The sequence below is a fragment of the Nomascus leucogenys genome, chromosome 1a, assembly GCF_006542625.1.
Source record: "Nomascus leucogenys isolate Asia chromosome 1a, Asia_NLE_v1, whole genome shotgun sequence".
Lineage (NCBI taxonomy): Eukaryota > Metazoa > Chordata > Mammalia > Primates > Hylobatidae > Nomascus > Nomascus leucogenys.
Window position 1 is genome coordinate 37,163,091 of NC_044381.1, and position 25,275 is coordinate 37,188,365.

At 48.2% G+C, this 25,275-nt stretch overlaps 1 protein-coding gene across 1 annotated transcript in view; it reads right to left on the reverse strand.

Annotated features, from left to right (window-relative positions):
- Window positions 1-365: 365 nt before the first annotated feature.
- Window positions 366-25,275, reverse strand: part of CCDC180 (coiled-coil domain containing 180) — a 68,241-nt gene continuing 43,331 nt past the window's right edge. The window contains 16 exon segments of the mRNA XM_030813925.1: window positions 366-539; window positions 1,721-1,856; window positions 2,661-2,766; window positions 5,604-5,715; window positions 6,207-6,344; window positions 6,905-7,065; window positions 10,265-10,406; window positions 11,225-11,291; window positions 12,825-12,902; window positions 14,524-14,651; window positions 14,653-14,776; window positions 15,074-15,246; window positions 16,892-17,011; window positions 19,565-19,663; window positions 22,280-22,396; window positions 22,575-22,719. Coding sequence (XP_030669785.1) covers window positions 408-539; window positions 1,721-1,856; window positions 2,661-2,766; window positions 5,604-5,715; window positions 6,207-6,344; window positions 6,905-7,065; window positions 10,265-10,406; window positions 11,225-11,291; window positions 12,825-12,902; window positions 14,524-14,651; window positions 14,653-14,776; window positions 15,074-15,246; window positions 16,892-17,011; window positions 19,565-19,663; window positions 22,280-22,396; window positions 22,575-22,719 — 1,978 coding nt within the window. The 3' untranslated portion in view covers window positions 366-407.

The following is a 25,275-nucleotide window of genomic DNA, read 5'->3' on the forward strand; positions in this document are numbered from 1 at the left end:
GCAGAGTTGCAATTATAACCTATACTTGTTTAATCTGTTAAATTAAAATATCATTTTCCCATGACCTTTATTTCATTTTTCAAGATGACGTGCCCCGCCCAGCATGCTGTTTGGAGGTGATGTCCTTTGAAGTTCTGGTGCCTATTTTAAGTGACTGATTCCTGGTACTCACCCTCCCTGCTAACCACGTGGACTTCCCCTTTCATGCTTGCCTTCCTCATGGGAAGAGGGCTCCACATGGGCAGGGACCATGCTGTGTCCTGTTCGCTGGTAAAGCTACAGTGCCCAGCACAGAGCAGGGGTGGAGGGATGAAGGGAGGGAGGGATGGACGGAAAGTAGGTAGGCAGGTAGATGGACAGGGAAGGAGTCTGTGTAAGAAAGCGTTTATTCATGGTGGGGTGGAGGGTCACACATACAGGCCCCGGATAGTGTGCAGGGACTGCTTCCAGCTGTCCTTCCAGCGCTGAGCCTCCTTCATCTGAGATGTGCAGTCATCCTGGATCCTCTTCAGTTCCTCCTCAAATGATGCTAAATATTTCTAGAAGGAAGGTAGCAGGAGGGGTCCACATGAGGAGAGACATCTAGACCCTCTCCCCTAGGGCAATGCTGTAACTTGCTGGCAGGTGGTTTTTAACCCATTCCAGGCACTGGCAAGAGTTCCCCAAGTCACTTCTCAGGTAGAAACCAGGTAGGCCTAGTTGTTTCCCCCATTTTACAAGACAGGGAAACTGAGGCTCAGAGCCTGGCCTGGGGTCACCCAGCTAGAAGGAGGCTGAGCAGGGACTAGGACCTGTGTCTATCTGACTCTAGGCTCAGCACTCCTTCCTGAGCTCTGTCCCACATTGAGTCCTCTTGGGAGCTCCGGGCTCTGGGTTTTTGGGTAGGCTGGGCCTTCCAGGCCTCCCGCCCTCACTGAACTCAGCAGGCTGAGCTGTACCCTCTGCCTGGGGCTTGAAGGGGAAGCTGGGGGAGGGCAGACCCTGGGCACTTCAGCCTCTCCCAATAAGGGGGCCAGCTGGTCTCTGGGCAGGACAAGGTTTCTCTCTGGGCATCGGGACCAAAGGTCCACAGCTCTTCAAAGCCAAGAGGTCCCTCAGGTGGCATCTGGGTGTAGCCTTCTCATCAGGATGTCCCCAGGGGTTCTGACAGGCACTGGGATCAAATCCTGGCTCTGCCACTCTGTAGTGACATAGAGGGGACAAGTTTCTTTAAGCCTCAGTGTCCTCATCAATGAAATGAGGATAATAATTTTACCTCCCTTGTGGAGTTGTTAGGAGGATTCAGTGAGATGCCTCATGTCAAGAGCAGAAGCTCTCAGTAAGTACTTCCCAGTTAAATTCTCAGGAGCTGTGACTGCTCCTGCTGCTGTGTCCCCGCTGAGCCTACGGCTACCATTGCTTCCGTGCCTGGTGACAACGTTCCCTAGCTGTGACACTACTGTGCCTTTGGAAAGCCTTTCTTCACCCCTAATCTGGGTGGGATGTCCCTCAGCTGGGCTCCCACAGCATTGGGATCATGCCTCAGACCCACACTAACGTCCTCGTGCCTGTGAACGGCGACTGTCCTGAGTGTTGAGACCTGCAGCTCTGGGGTGCGCTGACATGTGTTGCCTGCTGCACCAACCAAATGTTGGGTGCCGGGTGATGGGAAGCTCCCCCTTCCCAAGGCAGCTGACCTGAGCTGTGCTCCCTGGGACATGCCCACTCCACCCTGTCTCACCAGGTACACAGCATCTCGGGCTTCCACAGCCGCCAAGTGGCCCAGGGTGGTTTTGGTGGTGGATATCGATGATGTTGGCCGGAGAAGAATCTTGTTTTGGATGGTGACTTCGGTGGGTTTGATCCCTGGCCACTTCCTACAAACAAACATATGTGAAAATCTCACAGGCTTGTCTTCATCTTTCATAATCCACCTACCAACCCTGTTGGAAAAGCTTAGCATTTCTTTGAAAAAATTATCATGGCTTTAAATATCTTAATGAAAAGAAAAAACATACTGAGCGTGAATGCTTCACTTGTTCAAGCTGTTTCATATTAGCCCCCACTGGTCTCATCACTGTGCACAGCCTGGGGTTCTGCGGGGGAAAGGGAGTGCCACGGCTCAAGTTGCTCCCCTTTCTGAGCCTCAGTTTACTCACTGATCTGCCAGCCAGGTGGTGGCCACCAGTGTCTGGTATGCTTTTCCTATGATGCTCTAAACACCACTTCTGAGAACACAGCTGGGCAAATCACTGCTCTGCTTCTTCTTGCAGAATCACACTCTTGGGGCACAGGGGACAGGCACATTGCCAACTCTCTTCACACATGACAGACAGCTGGAGTGGCTCACAATGCCAGCAGTGACCCGAGAATGTGTCTCCCACTTAGCAAAGCCTCCCTTTCATCGTGGGACCCTTTGGTGGGTCCTTATCATGTGAACTAATAGCTGTTGAGCTATTCCTATGTGCTGGGGCACCCCAGGTACTACCTCATTTAACTTTCTCTTGATAATATCATGGTAGGCGGCCATGCTCATTTCATAGATGAGGAAACTAAGGCTCAGAACACAATGCCTTTCCCAGGTCTGTCTGACTTCAGAGCCCAAGCCCCTAACCATTACACTGCACCACCCCCAGCAGATACAGCCATTTACAGTAGTCCTTGCTGCTCTTGGTTCTCACCTGCTTCCACGTTCAATCAGGGGTTTCTCACTCTCTTCCTTCAGGGAGAGCCCAGCGAGTTTCCTTCGTATGAGCATTGATATTTTCTGTTTGGGGGGCTCCATCCCTAGAGGCAAAAGACAGGCTAGTGACTGCAGCCTCACCAACAGCCTGAGATCGAGGGATTTCCCCTGGCATTACACTTAGAGGAGGGAGGACTGGCACCCCTCCTCCCCACTTGGAGTTATGGCAGGCTGAGCCCTCTCCACGGAGAAGGTGAATGCACCAGCCACACAGCTTGGGTGGTAACAGGGGCAGGGGTTCATGGCTGGAGGAATCTGAGCAGTGGTGTGGGTGCTGTTCCCAGCTCCAAACCCAAGCTTGATGCTCTGACGTTCCTGCAGTTTCCATGAGTCCCCGGATACAGTTCATAGAGACTTCTTTGGCTTAGGCTAGCTCACACGGGTTCCAAACTAAGACCTCTCCTGGAACAAACATGTTCGAGGTTGTCCCTGGACTATCTAGCTCAATAATCCAATCTTTGATGCTCTGATGTTCTTTCTAGATCGGGGGCAAGGGGGTAGGGGGCTCTGTGTGCAGAGAGCCAGCAGGCAACCTGTACACTCCTCTGCAATGAATGGCAGGGCCCGGTGGCCTGGCTCAGAAGCCGAGTTACGGAGCAGTCAGGCCTCCTAGGGCCTGGTGCAGGGAGTCTTCCTGGCTCAGGGGTTCCTTGCAAGGGACTGTGATCTGCTCCACTACTAGCTTGCCCGCCTGTTCTCCCTGGGGTCTTGACCCCAGCATCTCTGCAAGGCCCTGATTTCCCAAACGAGGCTCACCTTTGACAGAGACCTCTGATATAGAAAAGTGACCAACACTTTAAAAATCTGTACACCCTTTGATCCAGACACTGCACTTCTAGGAGTCTGTTGCCCTAGAGATGCATGGATGTAGAGATTCTCTTCAGCACAATTACAGGAGTGGGAAATTGGAAATGGTCCAAAGTTCAATAGCAAAGGGACTAATTAGTAAGTTACAATGCTTATTGCATTATGATGTGCAGCAACTGAAAAAGCTGAAGAGGAGGAGTGTTGACTGGCCAGCCCGGCCAAGGTTCACCTGCAGGGAAATCAGGTCACAAAAGCGCCCAAGCCCTGTAATCTTCCCCAGCCACCCTGACACACAGGCCTGTGCCCAAAGGGAAAGGCCTGGCAGGGTGAACAGCAAGTGCAAAGGGCACTGCTTTCAGGGCAGAAGGACTGTGTTCTTCACTTGCTTCTTGGTTTATACTGATTTTCTTGTTTTACTGGAATGAACATTTATTGTTTTTCTAATTGAAAACCTTTACAAATAAAAAGGATGTATTTTAATTACTTTATAGATCAGCGATAAATGGATAACATTTAATGTATGATTTTAATCTTATAGTTATAAAAGTAATATGCACATTATTAAAAATGTAAACATCACTTCATGATGAAAAAAAAAGGTTTTAGGGATCTCTCTCAATCCCACCCAGCAGAGGTCATCATCAGCAGTTTGGTACCTGTCTCTCTGTCTCTGTCTCTCACACAGATTCATTTAAACAGATGTGAGTATGCATGTTGATATCACGCATGTGTTTTAAAAGATGTGATCATAGACATGTCCTGTTTGTCCATTTGTTTTTTCCACACAACAGCCCTCCTTCATGTCTTTCCATGTCAGCACATGCAGACCTACTTTAACAGCTGTGTGGTATTTACCTGCACATCTGGTACCCTCATTTATGCATCCAATTTTCTGTTTTTGAGTCGGGGTCTTGCTCTCTTGCCAGGCTGGAGTGCAGTGGTATGATCAAGGCTCACAGCAGTCTCGACTTCCCAGACTTAAGCAATCCTCCCACCTCAGCACCCTCCCAACTGCCCTCCACCTCCAGGAGCTGGAGCTGGAACTACACGTGCACACCACCACACCGAGATAATCTTTAAATTTTTAGTAGAGATGGGGTTTTACCATGTTGCCCAGGCTTGTCTCAAATTCCTGGGCTCAAGAGGTCCACCCACCTCAGCCTCTCAAGTGCTGGGATTGCAGGTGTGGGCCCCTGTGCCTGGCCCATTGAATTTTCTGTATATCAATGTTAGTGTTGCTTCCAATTCTTTGCCATTTCAAACAGTGCTGTGAATATTTTTGAACATATACCTTTGAAAAAGTGTCCAAGTATTTCTCTCGGATAAATTCCTAGAATTAGACGTGCTAGGCCAAATGTCTACACACTCAGAATTTTGACAGGGACTGACAAATTGTTCTCTATGACAGCGGTATCCATGTACGCTCTACCAAGAGTCTCTGCGGAGTCTCTGTTTCTTGACATTCTTTTACGTTGTTACCAAATGTAAAAACTTTGCCAGGCTATTGGTGAGAAATGATATCTAAATAATGCTTAGATTTTCATTTTTCATCATCAGTGAAGCTGAGCATTTTTTTTTACAGTGACTAGCCATATGAACTGCTTCTCTTTTGAAGAGCATGTGTTTGTCCTTTGTCTCTTTAAAAATTTGACCTGTGAGAGTTCTTTGTACCACAGGGATATTAACTCTTTCTCTGATCTGTAAGTTGTGAGGAATACTTTTCCAGTTTGTGGTTTGTCTTTCCATCTTTTGACATTTTTCTGTTTTTGTTTTGGCTACCAGCCATTCCCTCTATGGCTTCCAGCTCTCCTGTCATACTTAGAAAAGGTGTCCCTAACCCCAAGAGTATGGAAATGTTTACTTAATAGGGTTTCATTTTTTATATATAAACGTTGAGCCATCTGGCATTTGCTTTTTAATCAAAAAGCTATTTTTAAGGAAAACAAAAATTAATCAATCCCCTTAATGGATCACTTGTTTTCACTCTGATAGAGTTGGGGAAAGCAGACCCCTACCCAACCTAGCCCTCACCAGCCCCCCAGGGCCATGGCAGAAGGCTGGTGGTGCCTCTTACTTGCAACCTGGACATCGTCAATGGTGACCACCTCATCCAATTGCAGTAGGAACTTCTCAGTGAAGGTAGCCAAGCTGGTTATGAAAACCTGGCCATTCTTTCTGGTACATTCCTGGAAAAAACATGGTGAGCACAGTGCTGCTAGGAGAGGATCATCCCTCCAAGGCTAGCTGAAGAGGGGATGGATGAACTCTGCAGGGAGATCTGGGGACCCAAGCCGTTACATCCACTGTGTGCAAGTAACCAGCATCTGGCCCTCAGCCAGGAGGCCTCTCCCAAGATGTGATCTGGTTTAAACATAATAGATGATTCAGAAATGGCCAAGGGACACACACAGACAATTCACAGAAGTGGAAATAAAACTAGACATGGATCACTAAATAAAAGTTATCATCAGTAATTTTGTAATTAATTAATTTAGAAGTCAAAAAGGATACAAGTTAAAACAGCCAATAACGGCCATTTTTAGCTACAAAACCCAACCACGATCATGCCTGCTTTGGGCAAGATACCAACAAAGGGCTGCACCTGGTGCTGTCAGTGGCTGTCCATTGGGCTGTATTTGGAGCACACCGGGACTGGGGAATCAATGGTATCACTGACCTCCAGCTTCTCCCTGTTCATCCTAATCATGCTGTCCAGTTCTTCCTGCCTTTTCTCTTCACTTAAGTGTAGAGACTCCATTTCTTGGAAATGTATGGGGTGTCCAAGATTTAGATGGAGCTTCTGGGCATTTTTGTCCTTTAATCAAACAATCCAGAATTCAGTGGCAATGTTAACCCACCAAAAATCACTGACTTGTGTCTTCTGTCAATTATGATTATGGCCAGACTCATGTGTCCTCTGGCCTGGGTGTGTGGGGGTGATGGGTGGGCAGAAGAGTGGCAGAGGGGTTAAGAGGGGGGCATGGCTGGAGCTGACTCAGGGGTTTGGAAGAGAAAAGGCTGAGCATCTGCCCGGCACAATCAGAGCTTTAGTCCAGTGAAATCAGCAGTACCCATGTTCCACAGCTCCAAGGACCAGTGTGGACAATTATTGTTGTCTTAATGACTACAGCCCCATGGAACCTAGTACACCCACCCATTATAGCCAACAAGGAGTTTACTGAACACCTTCTATGTAGAAGCTGTTGGCTCAGTTCTTATTTCGCCAATGGCTCCTGTCCCTCAGCCCCCATCCAAAAATCCCAAGCCCAGCTCACCTTCTTCCCTTGGACTTGGCCCTGCCCACAACCTGCCACCATTTCTGAACTCCCAGTTTCCCTGATCCTAGAGTGGAAGGGCTGGTCCTGGGGCCCTCACCTTTCTTTTCTCCAGCCACTTCTGCTGTTCCTCAAACTGTCCTCGGATCTCCTTCACGGAGGTGAAAAACCTTTTCCAGTGGTGTTCCTTGAAATTCTCCATCACCAGCCAACACACTTGGGGCAGCAGCTCCTCAAATCTCCTCATCTGGATCCGTAATTCTGCCGGAATTGCGGGTAAGAGGCCAAGGGAGGGAACAGGTTAGAATCAACTTGCAGAGGCGATCTCTACAACAAAGGCCCAAAGCAACTTCCCAAAGAGAAAATCTTGGTCTCCAATGTGGTAAGAGCTATTCCATCAAAAGGGGTCCTGAGGTCAAACCAGTATAGAAAATACAGGGTTAGCCAGTTGCAGCGGCTTACACCTGTAATCCCAGCATTTTGGGAGGCTGAGGTGGGAGGATTGCTTGAGGCCAGGAGTTGAAGACCAGCTTGGGCAAGACCCTGTCTCTAAAAAAGTATTTAAACATTAGCCGGCATGGTGGTACATGCCAGCTACTCAGGAGGCTGAAGTGGGAGGATTGCTTAAGCCCAGGAGTTTGAGGCTATGGTGAACTATAATTGCACCACACTCTAGCCTGGGCCACAGAGCAAGACCCTTTTTCTAAAACAAAATAAAATAAAGTAAAATAAAATAAAATATAATAAAATAAAGGCATAAATAAATTCAAAGGGCTTCTCCTATATACTCTGCAGACTTCTCATCTCATTTAAAATGCATTGTGTCTTGGCATTTTTGGCAAGTTCTCATCCATTATTTCAACTATTGCCTTGATTCTAGGTCTCCCTCTTTCTCTGTATCTCCAAATGTCAGTTTGTTAGACTTGCTCTTTCATTCACATCTCTTTACCTCTCTCCCATATTTTCATCTCTTTATATTTCTATGTTATATTCTGGTTATTTTCTTTGGATTTGCCTTCCAGTTCACCAATTCTACTTTCAGCTATATGTAACCTGGTAGTAAAGTCATGTATAGTTTTAAAATTTCAACTCTTAATTTTTCCTTCATGAAAGTTCTATTTTATTCTCTTTTATAGCTACTTGGTCATTTTCATAGTCTCTTGCTTCTTATTCATGTTTCCAATTCCCTCTTTTATTTAACTAGAAGTGTATTATTTTATGTTCTGTGTCCAATACTTCTAATATCTGAAGTCTTTGCTGGTCTCCTGCTGCCTCTTGCTCAAGGCATTTTGTTTCCTTGTGTTTATGGGGATTTTGTTGCTCTTTGTTTATTACTGTGAGCTCTTATTCTGGGCATTTTATTTGTGGGAATCCTTTGAGGCCTGAACTGAAGGTAGATTTTCCTAGAGAGAATTTGTTATATGTCCAACAAGCAAGCTTCTGAACACCACCAACTCAAGATCATTTTAAGCTCAGGTGTTAGCTTGAGGTCTTTTGGATAAGCCAGAAAAGCAAAATTGAATTCATGTTTAGATAAGTGTGAATTATCTAAACATAAATTTAGAAACCACACAAGGACTGGCATATAGTTCTGGATTTCTCTTTGGAGTTTTTTTTCTTCACCCAGTACCATGGTTTTTGATAAGACAGTTTCCTTCTGTCTTATGGAGGGACAGAGGGAGGAGGTTGGTTTCCGTCTCATTTGCCTTACTCTGGAAGCCCTGTTGGGTTCCAGCTTTAGGTGGCTTGCTCCTTTTAGACTTCCCACTTTGGAGGTCTGTGGATTTGTCTCTTGTTCCCAATACCCTGGAGGCCATGAAAATAGAGGCTAAAGTTCACCTGGGAGTCAGCAAATGCCCCTAGGGCAATAACCAGGGTTACTACTCAATTTATCCCTCAAGAGTTTCTATTTTCACTTAATTTTTGGCTTTTGTGTGTTTCTCACTTTACAGACAGCTTGCTAATGCATTTAAAAGATTTTACTACAAAAATATCTTATGCAGCATTTTACATGTTTTTAGTGGGAGAATGGATCCCCCATTAGCCTGCCAAGCTGCAGGAAACAGAAGTCTTCACTAGTTGTGAGTTTACCAGAGAGGGATGCAGTCTGCAGCATTTTCCAAGCCCATTTGACCATGGAACCCTTGTTTTGAGGACAATTATGTAGGATGGGATCCCCCAGAGATCACTTGGAGGAAATTCTGAGCTAGAGAAACAAAACAATGCCTGTAGTTTCAATTCCAGTCATTCAACAACCACAGCTATGAGCACTATCGCTGCTTAATTCCTTGTACATGCCAAGTCTGTGTGAGGAACTTAATCCTCAAGAAGGCCTTCTGTGGTGGGTGTTATTAATATCTGCAGTCCACAGACAAGAAAACTGAGGCTCTGGCTGGGCACAGTGGCTCATGTCTGTAATCCCAGCACTTTGGGAGGCCAAGGCAAGCAGACTATCGGAGGTCAGGAGTTCGAGATCAGCCTCGTCAATGTGGTGAAACCCTGTCTTTACTAAAAATACGAAAATTAGCCAGGCATGGTGGCATGCACCTGTAGTCCCAGCTACTCAGGAGGCTGGGGCAGGAGAGTCTCTTGAACCCAGGAGACGGAGGTTGCAGTGAGCCGAGATTGCAGATTGCGCCACTGCACTCCAGCCTGGGCAACAGAGTAAGACTCTGTCTCAAAAAAAAAAAAAAATAGAAAACTGAGGCTCAGAGAGGTGAGATCATTTGACCAAGGTAATACAGCTGGGAAGTGGCAGGGCTGGGTCCTGGCCCAGTTCTGGCTATCCCCTGAACTCTCCTCCTTCTACCCAGAGGGCCTCTGAAACAGCACAGTAGACCACAGCAAAGTGTGATAGATTCATACAATGGAATATTATTCATTGATAAAAAGGAATTAAGTACTGGCACCATCTACAACATGCATAAACCTTGAAATGTTATGCAAAATGAATTAAGCCAGTCCCCAAAACTACATACTATACAATTCTATTCTCATGAAAGTAAAGAATAAGGAAGTCTATAGAGACAGAAAGTAGATTAGTGGTTGCTTTAGGCTGGGGAGGGGCTGGGGGATGGGGTTTCTAAAATTGACGGTAGCGGTGATTGCATAACTCTGTAAATAAACTAAAAACCACATTGAGTACACTACACGGGTAAATTTTATGGTATGCAAGTATCTCAATAAAGCTGTCAAAAATATCTGTAGAAGAAACAAAATATTTTTAGAGGTACAAATCACCATATTTCTCAAGAAAAGTGAACTTTTTTCTTACATGGTTGCATTTCCCCAGTAAAATCTGATCATTGTTTTTACCTAATTTTAAGAGGTCAGCTTTTCACAGGGAAGCTCTTCTGCCTCCCCCAGAGGGGAGGATCCAGGCCACAAGGCCAAGGCTGAGCTCCACCACTGGCTTCGCACCTCGCCCTGCTCCCCGTGCCTACCTGCTGCCTATACTCACCTATGAGGCAGGAGTTGTGGTACTTATTTGCCTGGCTCTGGTACTCCAGGATCTTTTTGCTGATGTTCTCGGCACACTGGTCGAAGGTGTCATACATGCAGTCAGGCCTGGTGACCGGGCGTTTTTCTTTACGGTAGAACTCCTGCCAGAGAGGGTGACCATGTGTGGGTGAGGACCCCATGGGACTCTGGCCCTTGCTCCTGGGATCCACCAGCCTGCCCTCACCTACACACTCCCTAGCCTTTGCTCGTGGCTTCCCCTGTGGAGGTGACATGGGCAGACACTCCTCCTTCCCTGCCCGCCCGTGTCGCCTCCCTGGACCCACCTGGAGTGAGTGGGGCCATGGCCAGCCCTCGTTATTTCCTGAATGAGTGACTGGCAAGAATCCTATTTATCCTTCAAGACCCAAATCAATGGAATCTCAAATTGGTGACCAGGTTGGGAGCTTACAAGGAAGTGCCAAGCTGGGTATAGGCTGCAGGCCACAAAGATGGGCAAGCCAGGGACCCTGCCCTGAAGGAGGCAGACAGACCCGTGGGAGGCAGACAGGAGAATGCACTCGCACTACAGTGCAGCGTGTGTGGGAACAGGGCACTGGCCAGCTTGTCTGGTACCTGCTCCCACTGCCCCACCTCTTTCTGTGCCCCTGCCAGATCTGTCAGCTTCCCACTGGGCCTGGGTGCCTTGGGGACAGAGGGTGGGCTTGCTCCTCTTGGCACACGCAGTACCTGACATGCAGTTGGTATCTAAGAAATGTTTGGTGATCAATTAGATGAATGAATGAGGTTTGGTTTCTAGAAGAAAAAACTCATAGGGAGGTGACAGAAGCTGGGGAGCTGTGGTCATGGCGGGGGTGGAATCCTCTCTTCCTCATTTTCCCCCAAGTGGCCATGATCAGCAGACTGCAGAAGGCAGGCATGGCTTCCAGGGCAGGCACAGGCCATGGGTGGTGGTCCTCACCTCTGCGACTGTCAGCAGGTTCTCATTGCTCTCCCAGAGGAGGGTCAAGATGATCCCCTTAAAATCCCTGCAACACACACGAGACAGATCCCTAAGGGGCCTGGTCTAGACACACCAACGTGGACCACATGAACAGAACTTTTCAGGTGCTCTGTTTTGGCCATGACACTCCTTGAAATTACTCACTGTTGCCCGAGGACCTCTGCACACTCTGATTCCACTCCATAACAGCAGCTAACTTCTCTTCTTGGTTGCATTTGTTCCTGCCCTTCCTCAGACCCCAGCTCTTTCTAACCACCTGGCTTTAATGATCTTGGATTAATGCCCCCTCAGCCTTACGACATGGTAATCAGGTGGATTTGGGATTGATTTGTGTGACTGGCTGATTAACCTCTATCTCTCCCAGCAGACGGTAAAGGCCACCAGGTGTTTAAGATCATAAACGGGAGGCCATCAGGCTGACATGGTTCCAGTGCCTGGAGTTTCTAGCAAGAAAACAAAACTAACTCAGAATGAATGGTCATAGTCTAGGAAAATGAAATGTAAGTTTAACCAATCAGAAATTGCCAACTAGGAACTTTTCACTTTAACCAAGCAAATATTTTCTTTGCCTTCCTTCTATGAACACCTTATAAAAGGTTTCCCCTGGTGTTCCCTTGGTGGATCCCTGAACCACCTGGGGTCTGGCACTGCCCAATTCATGAATGACTGACTGTTCAAATAAACTCATCAACATTTTAATGTGCCTGAGTTTATCTTTTGACACAGGACATGGACTTGTCTGTACTTGTTCACCATGGAATCCTCGGCCCCATGGCAGTGCCTGTACCGGGCAGTGCCTCGATTAGCTGAAAGAATGATTACTCCTAAATAGTAATCAAATGAACAGGACTTCATGTAGGACCAAACATCCTCCTGCATTGAGCTATAAAAAATAGAGAGCCAAAGTATTCAGGGTGCAGGAGCGTCCTTGGGTGTGGGATGAGGGAACTGTCTACCTGCCAGCTGGAGGCCACACCTGGGCTGCCTGATGTCACAGCCATCCTTCTCTGCCAAGTTCATGACCCCCAGAGACGAGGTCTCCAGGGTGAGAGGGCTGATGAGAGGGGGCCGCTGTCTGGGGGGATCTCTGACATAGGGGGAGTGGGAGCTCCTTTGTGGAGCTTGACTTTCTCTGAAGGCTTTTTGTTTTCTGACCTTGGAATTTTGCTTGTTTGCTTGCAATGAAGCTATACTAAGTTGAACAGCTTTTGTTTTAATCACTGGAGTTACAATAAAGGAAAAGAGAAACAGGGGAAAGCACTGAAAAAAATTACAAAAAAAAAGTTCAGACCTTGAATGGGGTCTTCTGCCCTACCACCAGGAAATGCTTGTTAGCTTGGAAAATGTGAAATGTTGATGAAAATGTTTCTCAACAAATTTAGGTGAAATGGGCTGAGACAAACTGACCTTGACCTTTGCTATCTCCTCTCACCCCTCCTCTGTCTGCTTGGACCTCCCTTTCCCCTTTCTGATTTTTCCCCTCAGCTGAGTCACATTTGCTGCACCCCCAACCCAAAACAGGTTAAATGCAGTCAAAAGGAAAGGCATTGTTACTCACTCGGCAGGAGGGGGAGGCTTGTCCCCAAGCACCTGGTACTTTCTCTCCATTTTGTTGGGCTTGGGGTGCCGTGTGAAGCTGTGGGACAAAGGTGGGTGGGTGGTCTGGAGGCTGTGGACAGACGCAAGGCAGGTCTGAGCCTGCAGGATCCCTGCCTGGGTTTCTGGAGGCATGGGGCCTGCCCGTGGGCAACCGGACTCCCATTTCTAGGGCCTAGCCCTTTGGGATGTGTCCCTTCTCAACAGCTGTGAGTCTACCTTACCGTAGGGTGAAACCTTAACCACCTTAACTGCTGAAACCCAACCACGGCTGCTGTGAGAGGGCTGCTGTGAGAGGGCGAGGGGCGGAGGTGCTCAGGCCCAGAAATTTGCATTCCTACTTCCCCGTGATGAGGACCCAAAGAAAAAAAACATTGAGCCACAGGTAGGGTTGCCAGATTTAGCCATAACAATACAGTACGCCCATTTAAACTTGAATTTCATATAAACAGAGTAATTTTCAGCATTAGTGTATCACATGCAGTATTTGGGATATACTTATGCTTAAAAATTAGGTGGTGTTGATCTGAAATTCCAGTGTAGATGGGCACCCTCTCTTTTATCTGGCAGCCCTAGTGACATGGACTTTGTTTTGTAACCTCTAAGAGACTGAACATGGAAACAGGTCATGGCTGGATCATATAAAAAATAGAGCTCTGCCCCATGATGTGCAGCAACCTACCCAGAAGGCCACCCCCACCTTGTCTACAAGAAGCCACCCAGGAAGTCAGCCTGCTCTAAGTCAGATTTGCAGGAAGTGAGATTGTCATCTTTGGGGACAGTCCAGGAAGCTACACAATATCACCTATAACAATAGGTCCAAATGGCCAGGACTTAATTAATAGATGACAGCTTCCCTAATTTGTGTCCTCATTTCCAACTTCGGACCAACCAGAGAAGGTCAAACATGTCCCGTAACCAATCACGTGGGATGCCCTACTTTCGGTAGGCAATCTCCAGCTTCCCCATGACAGCAGCCCCCAACCAGTGCACAGCTGGAGAGGAGGGCAATGCTTCCCACTCCTCTGCCTGCCCTGGGAGCTCTGCTGAAACACCCTGGATGGTGACTGACTCCCTCCTGTGGTCAGCTCTGAGTCAATAGCCTTTGCTCTTCTCATGTGGCTGGTCTTTGTTTCTTTCCCCATTGCACACAGCACACATGCTCAAAAAGACCTTCTGGAGGGAAAGGCAAAGCGGGGATTCCCCTTGCCTTCTCAAAACCAGGAACGAACCCATGTCAACCAGGTTGACACAAAGAGCTAGCGAGTCTACTCAGCCATGCGGCTTCTGATATGCACCTTCCATAAAATATGCGTGTGGGGTAAACTTTGAGTCTAACAACCCCACTGAGGCTTGGTGGGCAGGGTGTCAAGGCCCAGAACTCTTTCTGTGGCTCTGTGATGTCCCTCCAGGAAAGCCATCTGCCCTGTCTTTCTAACCATGACCGTGTGTGGAAGGTGGCAGGGCTGAGATCCATCAGCCCCATGGACAACCAGCAAACTAAGGATGGCGCTCACCCCTCACTGCGCCCCGTGGAGTCCCAGAGCCATGAGCGTTGTGGTGCCTTCTGAGGAAAAGCCTGGGAAAGCCATAGGTGGTCTCCTGCCTTTGTGTGGGGGGATGGACGGGGAAGGAGCGATTCTGGCTGCTCTGTGTCCTACCTGCCTGCAGAGGTAGCACTGGCGCTGGGTACAGCCTTCTTCCCAGAGTTTTCTGGCCGGCACTGATGTCGCTTGAAGCCTTTGGGTGACGAGGACCCAGGACAGGAGCAGAGAACAGGAGGTAAGAATGAGCCACACAGCACCACCAGCCCCCTCCTCACTGCTGCCCCGAGACCCACAGGCCCGTGTGCCTCTACCTGTCTGGGACCGAGCTTTGTCACAATGGTGGGTTGGCCATTTTGTGTTGGGAAGTCTGAAACCAACGGAAAGGGTGTGAGCTCTTCTACGGTGACCATGGGGACAGCTCAGGCCGGGCTCTGAGCAGCATCCCAGTTAGTCCTCAGCGCCACGTCAGTCAGTCCTGTCACGAGCCCCATTTCAGAGGAGGAACTGGGGCTCTGGGTGGGGAAGCCCTTTGCCTGAGGTCACAGGCTCTCAGGGGTGGACTCACGTGGGAACCCCAGTGTGTGAGGCCCCAAAGCTGGTCCCTGAAGGTCCAGGGCCAGGGGCAGGGGTGGCAGGGCCACAGGTGCACCCTGGGGCCACTCACTGCAGGATCTTCCTGATCACATCCACAGCTGGGTCCTCAATCAGGGGCTTCCCCATGCAGCTCAGCTGGGCGAAGGACTCAGGGGTGACCACGTCCAGCTTGGCCTCCCCTTCAAGGGCTTCTGAAGATGTCAGGATGTCACAGTCTTGCTCCTGGTCCTTCAGGATGGTGTTCTGCAGGCCAGAGAGAAGGGCCTGAGGGTGTAAGGACTGGCCTAGGTGCCAGCGAGGCAGCAGGCTGAATTCATGTTCCCTCCCACCCTGCCTCAGTGGAGTGGCTGCAGGCAAGCTGGCTGACCTCATTGAACCACTATTTTCTCCTCTGTAAAGTGATCTCCCTTACAGAGCCATTCATTCATTCATCTGTTTATTCATGCCTTTAGAAATGTTTCCTGGGTGCCTGCTCTTCACAAGTCTTTGCCCATGTTCTACGAACACAGGGGCCAGGAGGCCATATATGATCCCTTCCGTCTCAGAGCTTGCGGTTTAGTCAGAAAAGACAGACATTTAGCTTGCACTTATACCAGTAAATGCTTCTCCAAAACTGGGACCAGTGCTGTGAAAGAAAAGTTCCAGTATCTTCTGTGAGATTGAAATTAGACCTGCAGATGTGCCCGGTCAATGTTTTTGACCAAATGGATGGGGGAGTGAATGCCAGGCTGAGTGAGTGGCGAACTCCCCTTGAGCAGGCTCCTAGAGAAAGTGTGGAATTGGTGCCCACGGTGAGCACCTAGGCTGTTCTCTGTTTCATTCTGAGTCTCATCTTAGCAATGGTCTATCAGTCCCTTGAGTGAAGGTCCTGGGAGACCTTCACTCAAAGTCTCCTAGTCACTCAATACCTTCACGCTAGACCCTTGGAGCCCCATGCTGCTGGACACCCCACCAGAGGTAGATGGATGCCTAGTGCTGGCTGCATGGTGGGAAGGGCCTCCCCATGGAAGGAAGGCTGGTCAAGGCTTGGTGGTGAGACCAGGGCCTAGCAGTGCTCTACTCTGCAGACATTGGCTGTCAGGCCCTTCCCTGGAACTTGGCTGAGCATCTCAGCCCACTGTGAGGTGTGGGCAGGGGTGGGGGTGATGCAGGCTCTGCCCATAAAGGCTTGCAGTCTCAGGGCAGACAGCAACTGAAATGGAGACCCCACCATGTGGTCTGCAGGCTGATGGGGAAGTGGGAGGTGCTATGGGCCAGGAGACCCTGATCCAGACCAGGGGGTGAGAGGAGGCTTGGTGGGGAGTGACATCTTAGGTGGAGTGAGAGGGATGAAGAGGCATGGAGGACAAGCCACGGAGGCTGCTGTGTGTCCAGTGAAAGGGTTTGGACTTTGCCCCAAGGGTAGGGAAGTGACATGGTCAGACCAGCCTCTTCCGGCCATGTTCGGGGAATGGACCATGGGAGATGTGAGAGGATGTGGGCATCAGGTGGGCAAGAGGCAGGGGTCTGGATGAGGTGTTGGGGGTGCCATGGGGAGAAGCCAGGACTGCCCCTGGGTGCAGGTGGGAAGGAAGAGGCTGAGAGGTGGGACTGGCTTGAGATTCCATAGATAAGGTGAGTGAGGGTCCTGATGGAGCAGGTGAGGTAGTGCCAGGAGCTGAGGGGTCTCCTCCGAGACCAATGCAAGGAAGTGGCCCATTGGGGATTAGAATCCAGCTCTGACTTCACAGCTTGTGATCTCTCCACAGCATCTCAGTAAGCCTGATGTCCCGTGGAGACCTGGGAGTCCCCTCTTCCCTTCAGCTCTGCTGAGCCCTGCAGGTCTCCTGGGAGCCCAGACAACAAACAGCTCACCCACCCTTTCCTGCCACCCCATCCCATTCCTTACGGTAAAGACCAGTTCAGTCATGGACACCCTGTCCAGGCTGCAGTTAAGGTACTGAATCCTCTGGCTCAGTTTTTCTTTCCAAGTTTGGACGAAGCCGAGGAGTTCTTCTGTGGTCACTGTCTAGTGAGAACAGGGAGGAAGAAAGCCCCAAGGAAGCAGACTGCAGGAGGGTGGGCAGATTCTGTGGGAAGTGTGGGAACAGGGGCTGGGCTGGTGAGGATGCCTCTTGGCTTGATGGAGGCTCCTCTCATGCAGGGAAGGCCCTTGGGGAGTGGGGAAGGCTGGGCTGGCTCTGCTAGGTGGCCTTCACTTCACAGTGAAGGACAGCGCACCCTTCACTGATGGGGACATCAGGAGTTCTCTTCCTGGATCTACAGGTTCAACTCTGGGCAAATGACTTAAACTTGCTCAACTTGGTCTCCCCATCTGTAAGATGGGGACACAAAATATTCCCTAGGATCTCCTCTGGCTCTCACATTCTATGTTTACAAGGAAACTTTTTTTTTTTTTTTTTTTTTTGAGACGGAGTCTTCCTCTGTCACCCAGGCTGGAGTGCAGTGGCGCAGATCTCGGCTCACTGCAAGCTCCGCCTCCCGGGTTCACGCCATTCTCCTGCCTCAGCCTCTCGGAGTAGCTGGGACTACAGGCGCCCGCCACCACGCCTGGCCAATTTTTTTTTGTATTTTTAGTAGAGACGGGGTTTCAATGTGGTCTCGATCTCCTGACCTCGTGATCCGCCCGCCTCGGCCTCCCAAAGTGCTGGGATTACAAGCATGAGCCACCGAGCCCGGCCAGAAGGAAACATTTGACCCAGGTGGCAAGGGTGTGCAGGAGTGTGTAGGAGAGTGATCTGGCCATCTCCATGGCAATGTCTAACACGCACCCTCTCGGTGCAGCACCCCACAGGTGTGCAGGAATGCGACGGTGACAATCTTCCCTCTCGCCACACATTCAAGGCATCACTCTTGTCCCCTAATCAGCGCTCTGCAGACTGTCCAGCCAGCCTCCTCCATCAACACAGGAATGCCCGCACACCCATGCTCACATGCTCCTCACCTGGCTGGGAGGCTGGGCAAGCCCCTGGCACCCACCCAACACCCTAACAGGAGAGGACAGAGCAGGGGTTGGGAGGTGAGGATGTGAGAGACTGGATGTTTCTGTTCTGGAGAGGTAGAGCTGCCTTAAAGAGCCTGTTGAAGAGCTACAGTTGATTAACTTCATCTTCCCCCTGCTCCCCATTAGGGGGCTCATAAGAGAGATCAGGCAAGTCACAGGCAAAATATAGGAGCCACCTTTCCTCTGCACACCTGCACGGCAGGGCAAGTAATATCAGTGGATGTGTAGAAACAAGTGCGTGCATATACATAACAGAGTTTAGAGTGCCTCTATGCAAAATGAGAATAGTGAGAGGGACATTTATTCTGCAAACTATGCTTTGTGTGTGTTTACGCTTTTTTCAAGAGTCATGCAATATACTATATAAGAAAAAGCAATAAAGACAGAAAAATAAATGTCCTTTCAGTGCTAATAATAGCACTGCAACTCAGAGTCACTGAAATGGTACAGAAAAGACAGAGAACGGTGAGGAGAAAGCTTCCCACTCCAGAACCTTCAGGCTGGGGTGTCTGGTTCTGGGAGCACCTGGCTGGACTGTTGAGGAAAGGTTCCCTGGTGTGGCCTGGGCGACAGGCCAGGGGAGACCGAGTTGAGCAAGTTTAAGTCATTTGCCCAGAGTTGAACCCGTAGATCCAGGAAGAGAACTCCCGATGTCCCCCATCATTGAAGGGTGCGCTGTCATTCACTGGGGGACAGAGTCGTGCACTCATGGCAGAAAAAGAAGCACGTAGATATCCAGAGACCTGCTCTGAGGATCAGGGCCAGGCGAACACTTGGAACCACGCTCCCCACAAACTCTGTTCCAATTCTGACTTTTCATACTTTAAACAGAGAAAACCAGTTTCTGTGCTACGATCAAAAGAAGCAAGTGAGGCCAGATGTGATGGCTCACACCTGTAATCCCAGCACTTTGGGAGGCTGATGCGGGTGGGTCACTTGAGGTCAGGAGTTTTGAGACCAGCCTCGCTAACATGGTGAAACCCTGTCTCTACTAAAAATACAAAAGTTAGCCGGGCATGGTGGCGGGTGCGTGTAGTCCCAGCTACTCGGGATGCTGAGGCAGTATAATCACTTGAACCCAGAGGCAGAGGTTGCAGTGAGCTGAGATTGTGCCACTGCCCTCCAGCCTGGGTGACAGAGTGAGACTTTGTCTCAAAAAAAAGCAAGTGGAAAGTCAAACAAAAAGTGGTTTTTCAGGAGGCAGAGCCCTGCTTCTGTTATGCATCTGGGACTGAGTTCTCCTTACAGCAAGGGACACCTGGTAACATCCCAAGGGAGAGAAGTCAGAGGAAGCCAGACTCAGGCCTCTCCCATCACTAGACACTGCTCCATGCTTGCCTGGGATGGGTTGGGGGTGGAGAACAGTGGCTGCTTTCTTTTTTGTTACTTTCTTCATTCTATGAAACAGGGGTTAAGTAGGAAGGCTCAGAGATGTCCCCCCACCCCACCAACCTTGTGCTGGAGAAATCCTATACACACATGTAAGTTTATTTCACATTTATGACTTTAGCATGATATATCTTTATTATTCACATGCAGAACCCATTGAACACTTACGGTTTTCTCTCCCCTGGACTCTTGACAAGTTTTTATCTTGTTCTGAAGCTGTTGCAGAGAGAAATTTAATCCATTTGTTTGCGAATTGGATTTTGCCACCTAGAAAACCAGAGGTTCCGAGATTTTGTTTCTAGAATACATATTGTGATCTGGGAAATGTTCTGTGAAACATACCATCTGAGAAACTGATTAAGCACTGAAAAAAATGAAATCAGGGAAAAATATGCAGTTTTACCAGACATTGATACGAATTAAAAAGATTTTCTCCCCTCTCAAATAAGTAAGGTTCAAGCAAAATTGGCACCCCAGAGTGTGGTGAGGGAGTTGGGAGGACAGGCTCTGCTTTAGCAGGGCCAAGGCTGTAAAGACTCCCTGGAAAGCTTCTAGAGCCATAGAAAGGTCATGCTCTGACTCAGGACTGTGGCTTCCACGAGGCGCCCTAAGGATGCAGTCAGATTGTCCTGGCAAGTGCACAGGCGCTGCTCCAGCAGTGCAGAGCCAAGGCTGTAAAAACTCCCTGGAAAGCTTAGAGAGCCATAGAGAGGTCATGCTCTGACCCAGGACTGTGGCTTCTAGGAGGCGTCCGAAGGATGTGGTCAGACTGTCCTGGCAAGTGCACTTCTCACAGCATCATCTTTCATAACAAGAAGCAAAATTCACCAAATGTTCCTCCAGAAAGGAATGCTTAAATAAAAATGTCAACACATCCATGACAGAGAAGCCATCAAAATAGTGTCTTTGCAGAATATTTAAAGATTATGCAGCTTATAAAACTGGTATAAATAGCAAACAGCCAATTTTGGCATATCCCCATCTTTTCATGTATAGGAAAAAAACTTGAAAAATAAATTGAAATCTTAAACAGGGGTTATGCTGTATGGCAGAATTACGGTTTACTCTCTGTTTTGTATTTGTTCTATATTCCCAGTATTGTCCATGATGGAAATGTATTTTGTTTATCACAGGTGTTAGATATTTTGAAATGCAACCCCTGTACACTGTGAACAGTCCCCAGATATCAGCTAAGAAAAAAGAATCAGTGCCAGCACCAGCTGGAGGCCCATTAGGAATATGCTCCTCAAACAAGAGTGTGGTGACATGCCCTGGAGCCATGGGCTCTGCTCCCTGCAGCTGCTTCCTGCTCCTTCTGGAATGACTGGAAGCTGGTCCTGAGAGGTTCATCTGGGGCCTCCACCATAGCCTGCCTTTATTGAGGATTCACTGTGCTCCAGGGACTATGTCATGAGTTTAGCACATATCAGCTCCTTTATCGGTGCCATAATATTAGGAATTGCTTTCATGATTCCCATTTCACAGATGGAGGAATTAAATGCTTCCTGGGGTGAAACAGGCAGGAAGCTGGGTCTGGAGTCCCTATCTCAGAGCCTGAGATGCCAGCAAACCCTTCTTTTATCGAACTGCACTTGCCACTCCCAAAAGACAAGTCTGTCCTCACCTTGGCTTGTCCTAGCCCTAGTGTGTCCTCAAACATTGTTCCCTGAATGGGCATTGACCTATGCAGATAACCTAGGCCCTTCATTTCCAGTGTACCCCAAGTCCCTCCCATCCCACTTCCACTCAGCTCTGGAATCAGAATGTGTCCCTGCTGACATTGTGCCCAGGCCATGATTCTCTCCCCATCAGCCTCACACTTCTGCCTCACTCCTACCCACCTCCAGCCTTTCTGTGGTCAGCAGTCAGGACCCCCACACTCCAAGTGCAGCCCTGAGCACACAGCTCCACCCAAACCCTTCCCAGGCCCCCACTGTCTGCCCGCTGGTGCTCTCCAACCACAGAGCTCCCCCATCTCTCCCTCGCACTCTTGCAGTCCTGGGCTCCAGCCCCCTGGATTTTCTCTGTCATCTCTCCAGAATGCTTCACTCCCCACCGCCTACCTGGCTGGTTCCTACTTCTCCCTCAAGCTTCTGGAATCCCCACTTTCTTAGCCCAGGTTAAGTCCTCTGGCCCCTCAATCCCCACGCAGCCACCTTCTCCTTCTGTTGCACAGATGGCCTGTTTGTGGTTAAGGCCATAAGCTCTGGTGTCGGTCAGACCTGGGTTCACATTTTGACTTTACCCTTTAAGAGCTCTGTGTTCCTACCTAAGTCACTAAAATACTGCCTCAGTTTATCTCTAAAATGGAGATAAAAACAGCACTTGCCTCCTATAGTTCTTGTGAGGACTAACACAGCTAATCAAAATAAGTTGCTTAGCAGGATGCATGGTGCTCAATAACTAGTAAACATTAGCAGTTATTAAGATTTCATTTTTGGCCAGGCGCAGTGGCTCATGTCTGTAATCCCAGCACTTTGGGAGGTTGAGGCAGGAGGATTGCTTTAGCCCAGGAATTCAAGATCAGCCTGGGCAACATAGGGAGACCCCATCTCTACAAAAAATAGAAAAAATTGGCTGGGCATGGTGGTGTGTGCCTATAGTCCCACCTACTTGTGGGACTGAGGTTGGAGGATCACTTGAGCCCAGGAAGTTGAGGCTACAGTGAGCTCTGTTCACGCCACTGCACTCCAGCCTGAGCCACAAAGCAAGACCCTGTCTCAAAAAAAAAAAAAAAAAAAAAAGATTGTTTCTGTCTTCCTGGCTGGAGAGCAAGTCCCACGCATGGGACAGAGACCACAATGGCCTCCCAGCACCGGGGACAGTGCCTGGTGTGCAAGTGTGTGTGATAAAGATCCTTGATGAAGAATGAATCTGTCCTACCTGGCACTTGATGTTCACTTGCAGATTTGTCAGCAACCGCTGGATTTTCTCTATGAAAATAAGGTCCACAGACAGGTTATGGAATTTGCTTTCAAACCTGTTGATGACATCATTGGCCTGTACAGAGAGATAAAGGGTAAAGGACAGGGGCTTAATTTGGACCTTTTGGACTCTGAAAGAGGAGCGAGACAGGCCCAGTGAATGGTTGGATGGAGGGCTTGGCCCTCCCTTCAGAGGGAGTTGAGCAAGGGATACTGTGGAACCAGTTGGCCTGGGGCCTGGCTGGGGGCCCCACCTGGTCCAGGTACTCGTTCTCCATCTTCTCCATGTTGAGCATGATGACACTTTCAACCAACTCTATCCGGGCAGCTTCCTTCTCCAGTCGGCAACACAATGAATTGATTTCTTTAGAAGAAAAGTTGCCTCCCTCTGAAAACAATCTAAAAATAATCAAAGAGAAATAAAAGCCACAGGTCAGACCTGAGAGTTCTCATCTATCCCAAATACTATGGCTGACACACACTTTTAATCTAGGCTTCCGGTTCGAGTTCAAGATGTGGGAAAATGAACGCAGATAGCTTAAGGACAGGAGTAGGATTCATAAATGGTGCGGAATTTCCATTTTTTGCAGTTCATCAGGTTGGAGACTCTAACAGACCCAACTGAAACAAAATTCAAAATAAAAATAGCTTTCTTGGAACTGTATAAAGGTAAAATTCCACATGAACTTGCCAGGCGCAGTGGCTCATGTCTGTAATCCCAGAAATTTGGGAGGCTGAGGCAGGAAAATCACTTGAGGCCAGGAGTTCAAGATTAGCCTGGGCAGCATGACCCTGTCTCTACAAAAAGTAAAAAAAATTAGCCAGGTGTGATGGCATGTGCCTGTGATTCCAGCTACTTGGGAGGCTGAGGTGGAAGGATTTCTTAAGCCTAGGAGGGAGAGGTTGCAGTGAGCCGAGATTGTGCCACTGCACTCCAGCCTGGCTGACAGAGTAAGATTCTACCTTAAAAAAAAAAAAAAAAAGAATTCCAGATGAAGTGAAACTAGAAGGGAGCTTGGAATGTGGGCAGCACCAGAAGCCAACACTTTGCACCAGAGACTTGGAGTTTCAGTCCTGATGACTGCACAGGTGAAGGGATAGCCTAGAGCTGGATCCAGAGGACAACTTTTGCATTATAAGACTGAGGAAGAAACAAACCCCACCAGATACCAGGACTCTCGACTGTCTAGATCCAAGGGCAAAGAGGAAAGAAAAGATCTCTGTCCCCTGAAAATTCTTCACACAAACTAGACTTCACATACATTTACAAAATGAATGCATGTTCTCTGGAGTGACCCAAAAAACCTCAAGCAGAAAATTCTAATTGGTCCTGGGTAGGCAGTGCTCCCTGGCTACCCAGCAGAAACAAATAAGGATTCTCTCTGAAGGAATGCAATGTCCAGTCCAGGCCTCAAAGAATGCCACAGATAAAGTCCCAAGGAAAATGAGTGACTCGTAGTTTTAAAAATTGATAAGGAATCAAGATACAAGATACCATGCATGAGAAACAGTAAAACAATAGAGAACAGAAGCAGACCTCCCAAAAACCCTCATATTAGAAATATCAGATATAGACTATAAAATAACTAGGCTTAAGATGTTTAAAGGAATAAAAAGTAAGCTTCAAAATATGAACAAGGAGCAGGCAGTTTTGAAAAAGTATCAAATATAATTATAAATGGGCAGAGAGTGGTGGCTCACACCTGTAATCCCAGCACTTTGGAAGGCCGAGGCGGGTGGATCACTTGAGGTCAGGAGTTCAAGATCAGCCTGGCCACTATGGTGAAACCCTGCCTCTACTAAAAATACAAAAATTAGCTGGGCATCGTGGCATATGCCTGTAGTCCCAGCTACTCGGGATGCTGAGGCAGGACAATCGCTTGAACCCAGGAGGTGGAGGTTGCAGTAAGTAGAGACTGTGCCACTGCATTCCAGCCTGGGTGAGAGAGCAAGACTCTGTCTCAAAAAAAAAAATATATATATATGTGTGTCTATATATACATATATGTATATATCTACAAGTGGAAACTATAATAATTAAAATTGAAAACTCAATGAATAGATTTGCAGGAGGTTCAACAGTTGCAGAGTGAATCAGTGACTAGGAAGACTAATATAAAGAAATTAGCTAGAATGAAGCTAAAATATACACGACAGATGCAGAGATAGGCAAGGTAGGGATGATTAACATGTCAAATTATAGTTCTAGTTTTCGCTACTTTCCAAATTTTCTTTAAAAATTCTATTTTTGTAATCAGAAAAATCTTAATAATATTTAAAACAAATGCAAGTTTTGCAGATACTGACATGGAAGGTGCTCACTCTTGGGGCTCAGAAAATGAAATCAAAAATGTGCTGCTTTGAACTTCAAACTGAGAGTACCTGGAGAGCAGCAAATGCAGGGAAGAGCTTTCTCTAAAGTTCACCTGTCTACCTAAAGGATGGATCCTCCAGAAGATATTCAACTGTTGTGAATCCCTTCCCCAGATATCTCATCAACCAGGAGAAACTGATGCATAGCTGTAGGAAGGAAGACTGGAGCTGACACCACACCCAGAGCCCAGACAGAATTGGTCCCAGGCTATTGTCTGTTCTTTGGGTCCATTAATCTCCCCTAAACATCATTTACCCTTCCTCTAAAATTTCCTCCATCTCCCATTTCTCACTCTCCTATGAAGAGGCTATTTAAGCTTCAACCATCTGGTCTTTGTTTGAGTTTCAAACTTTGTGTGACACCTACACACTTGCATGTTAATAAATTGGTCTCCCGTCAATCTGTTTATTGTCTTTATTGTTTGTTGCTGTTGTTGTTTTGAGATGGAATCTCACTCTGTCCCCCAGGCTGGAGTGCAGTGGTGTGATCTCAGCTCACGGCAACCTCTGCCTGCCAGGTTCAAGCAATTCTCCTACCTCAGGCTCCCAAGTGGCTGGGATTACAGGCGTCTGCCACCATGC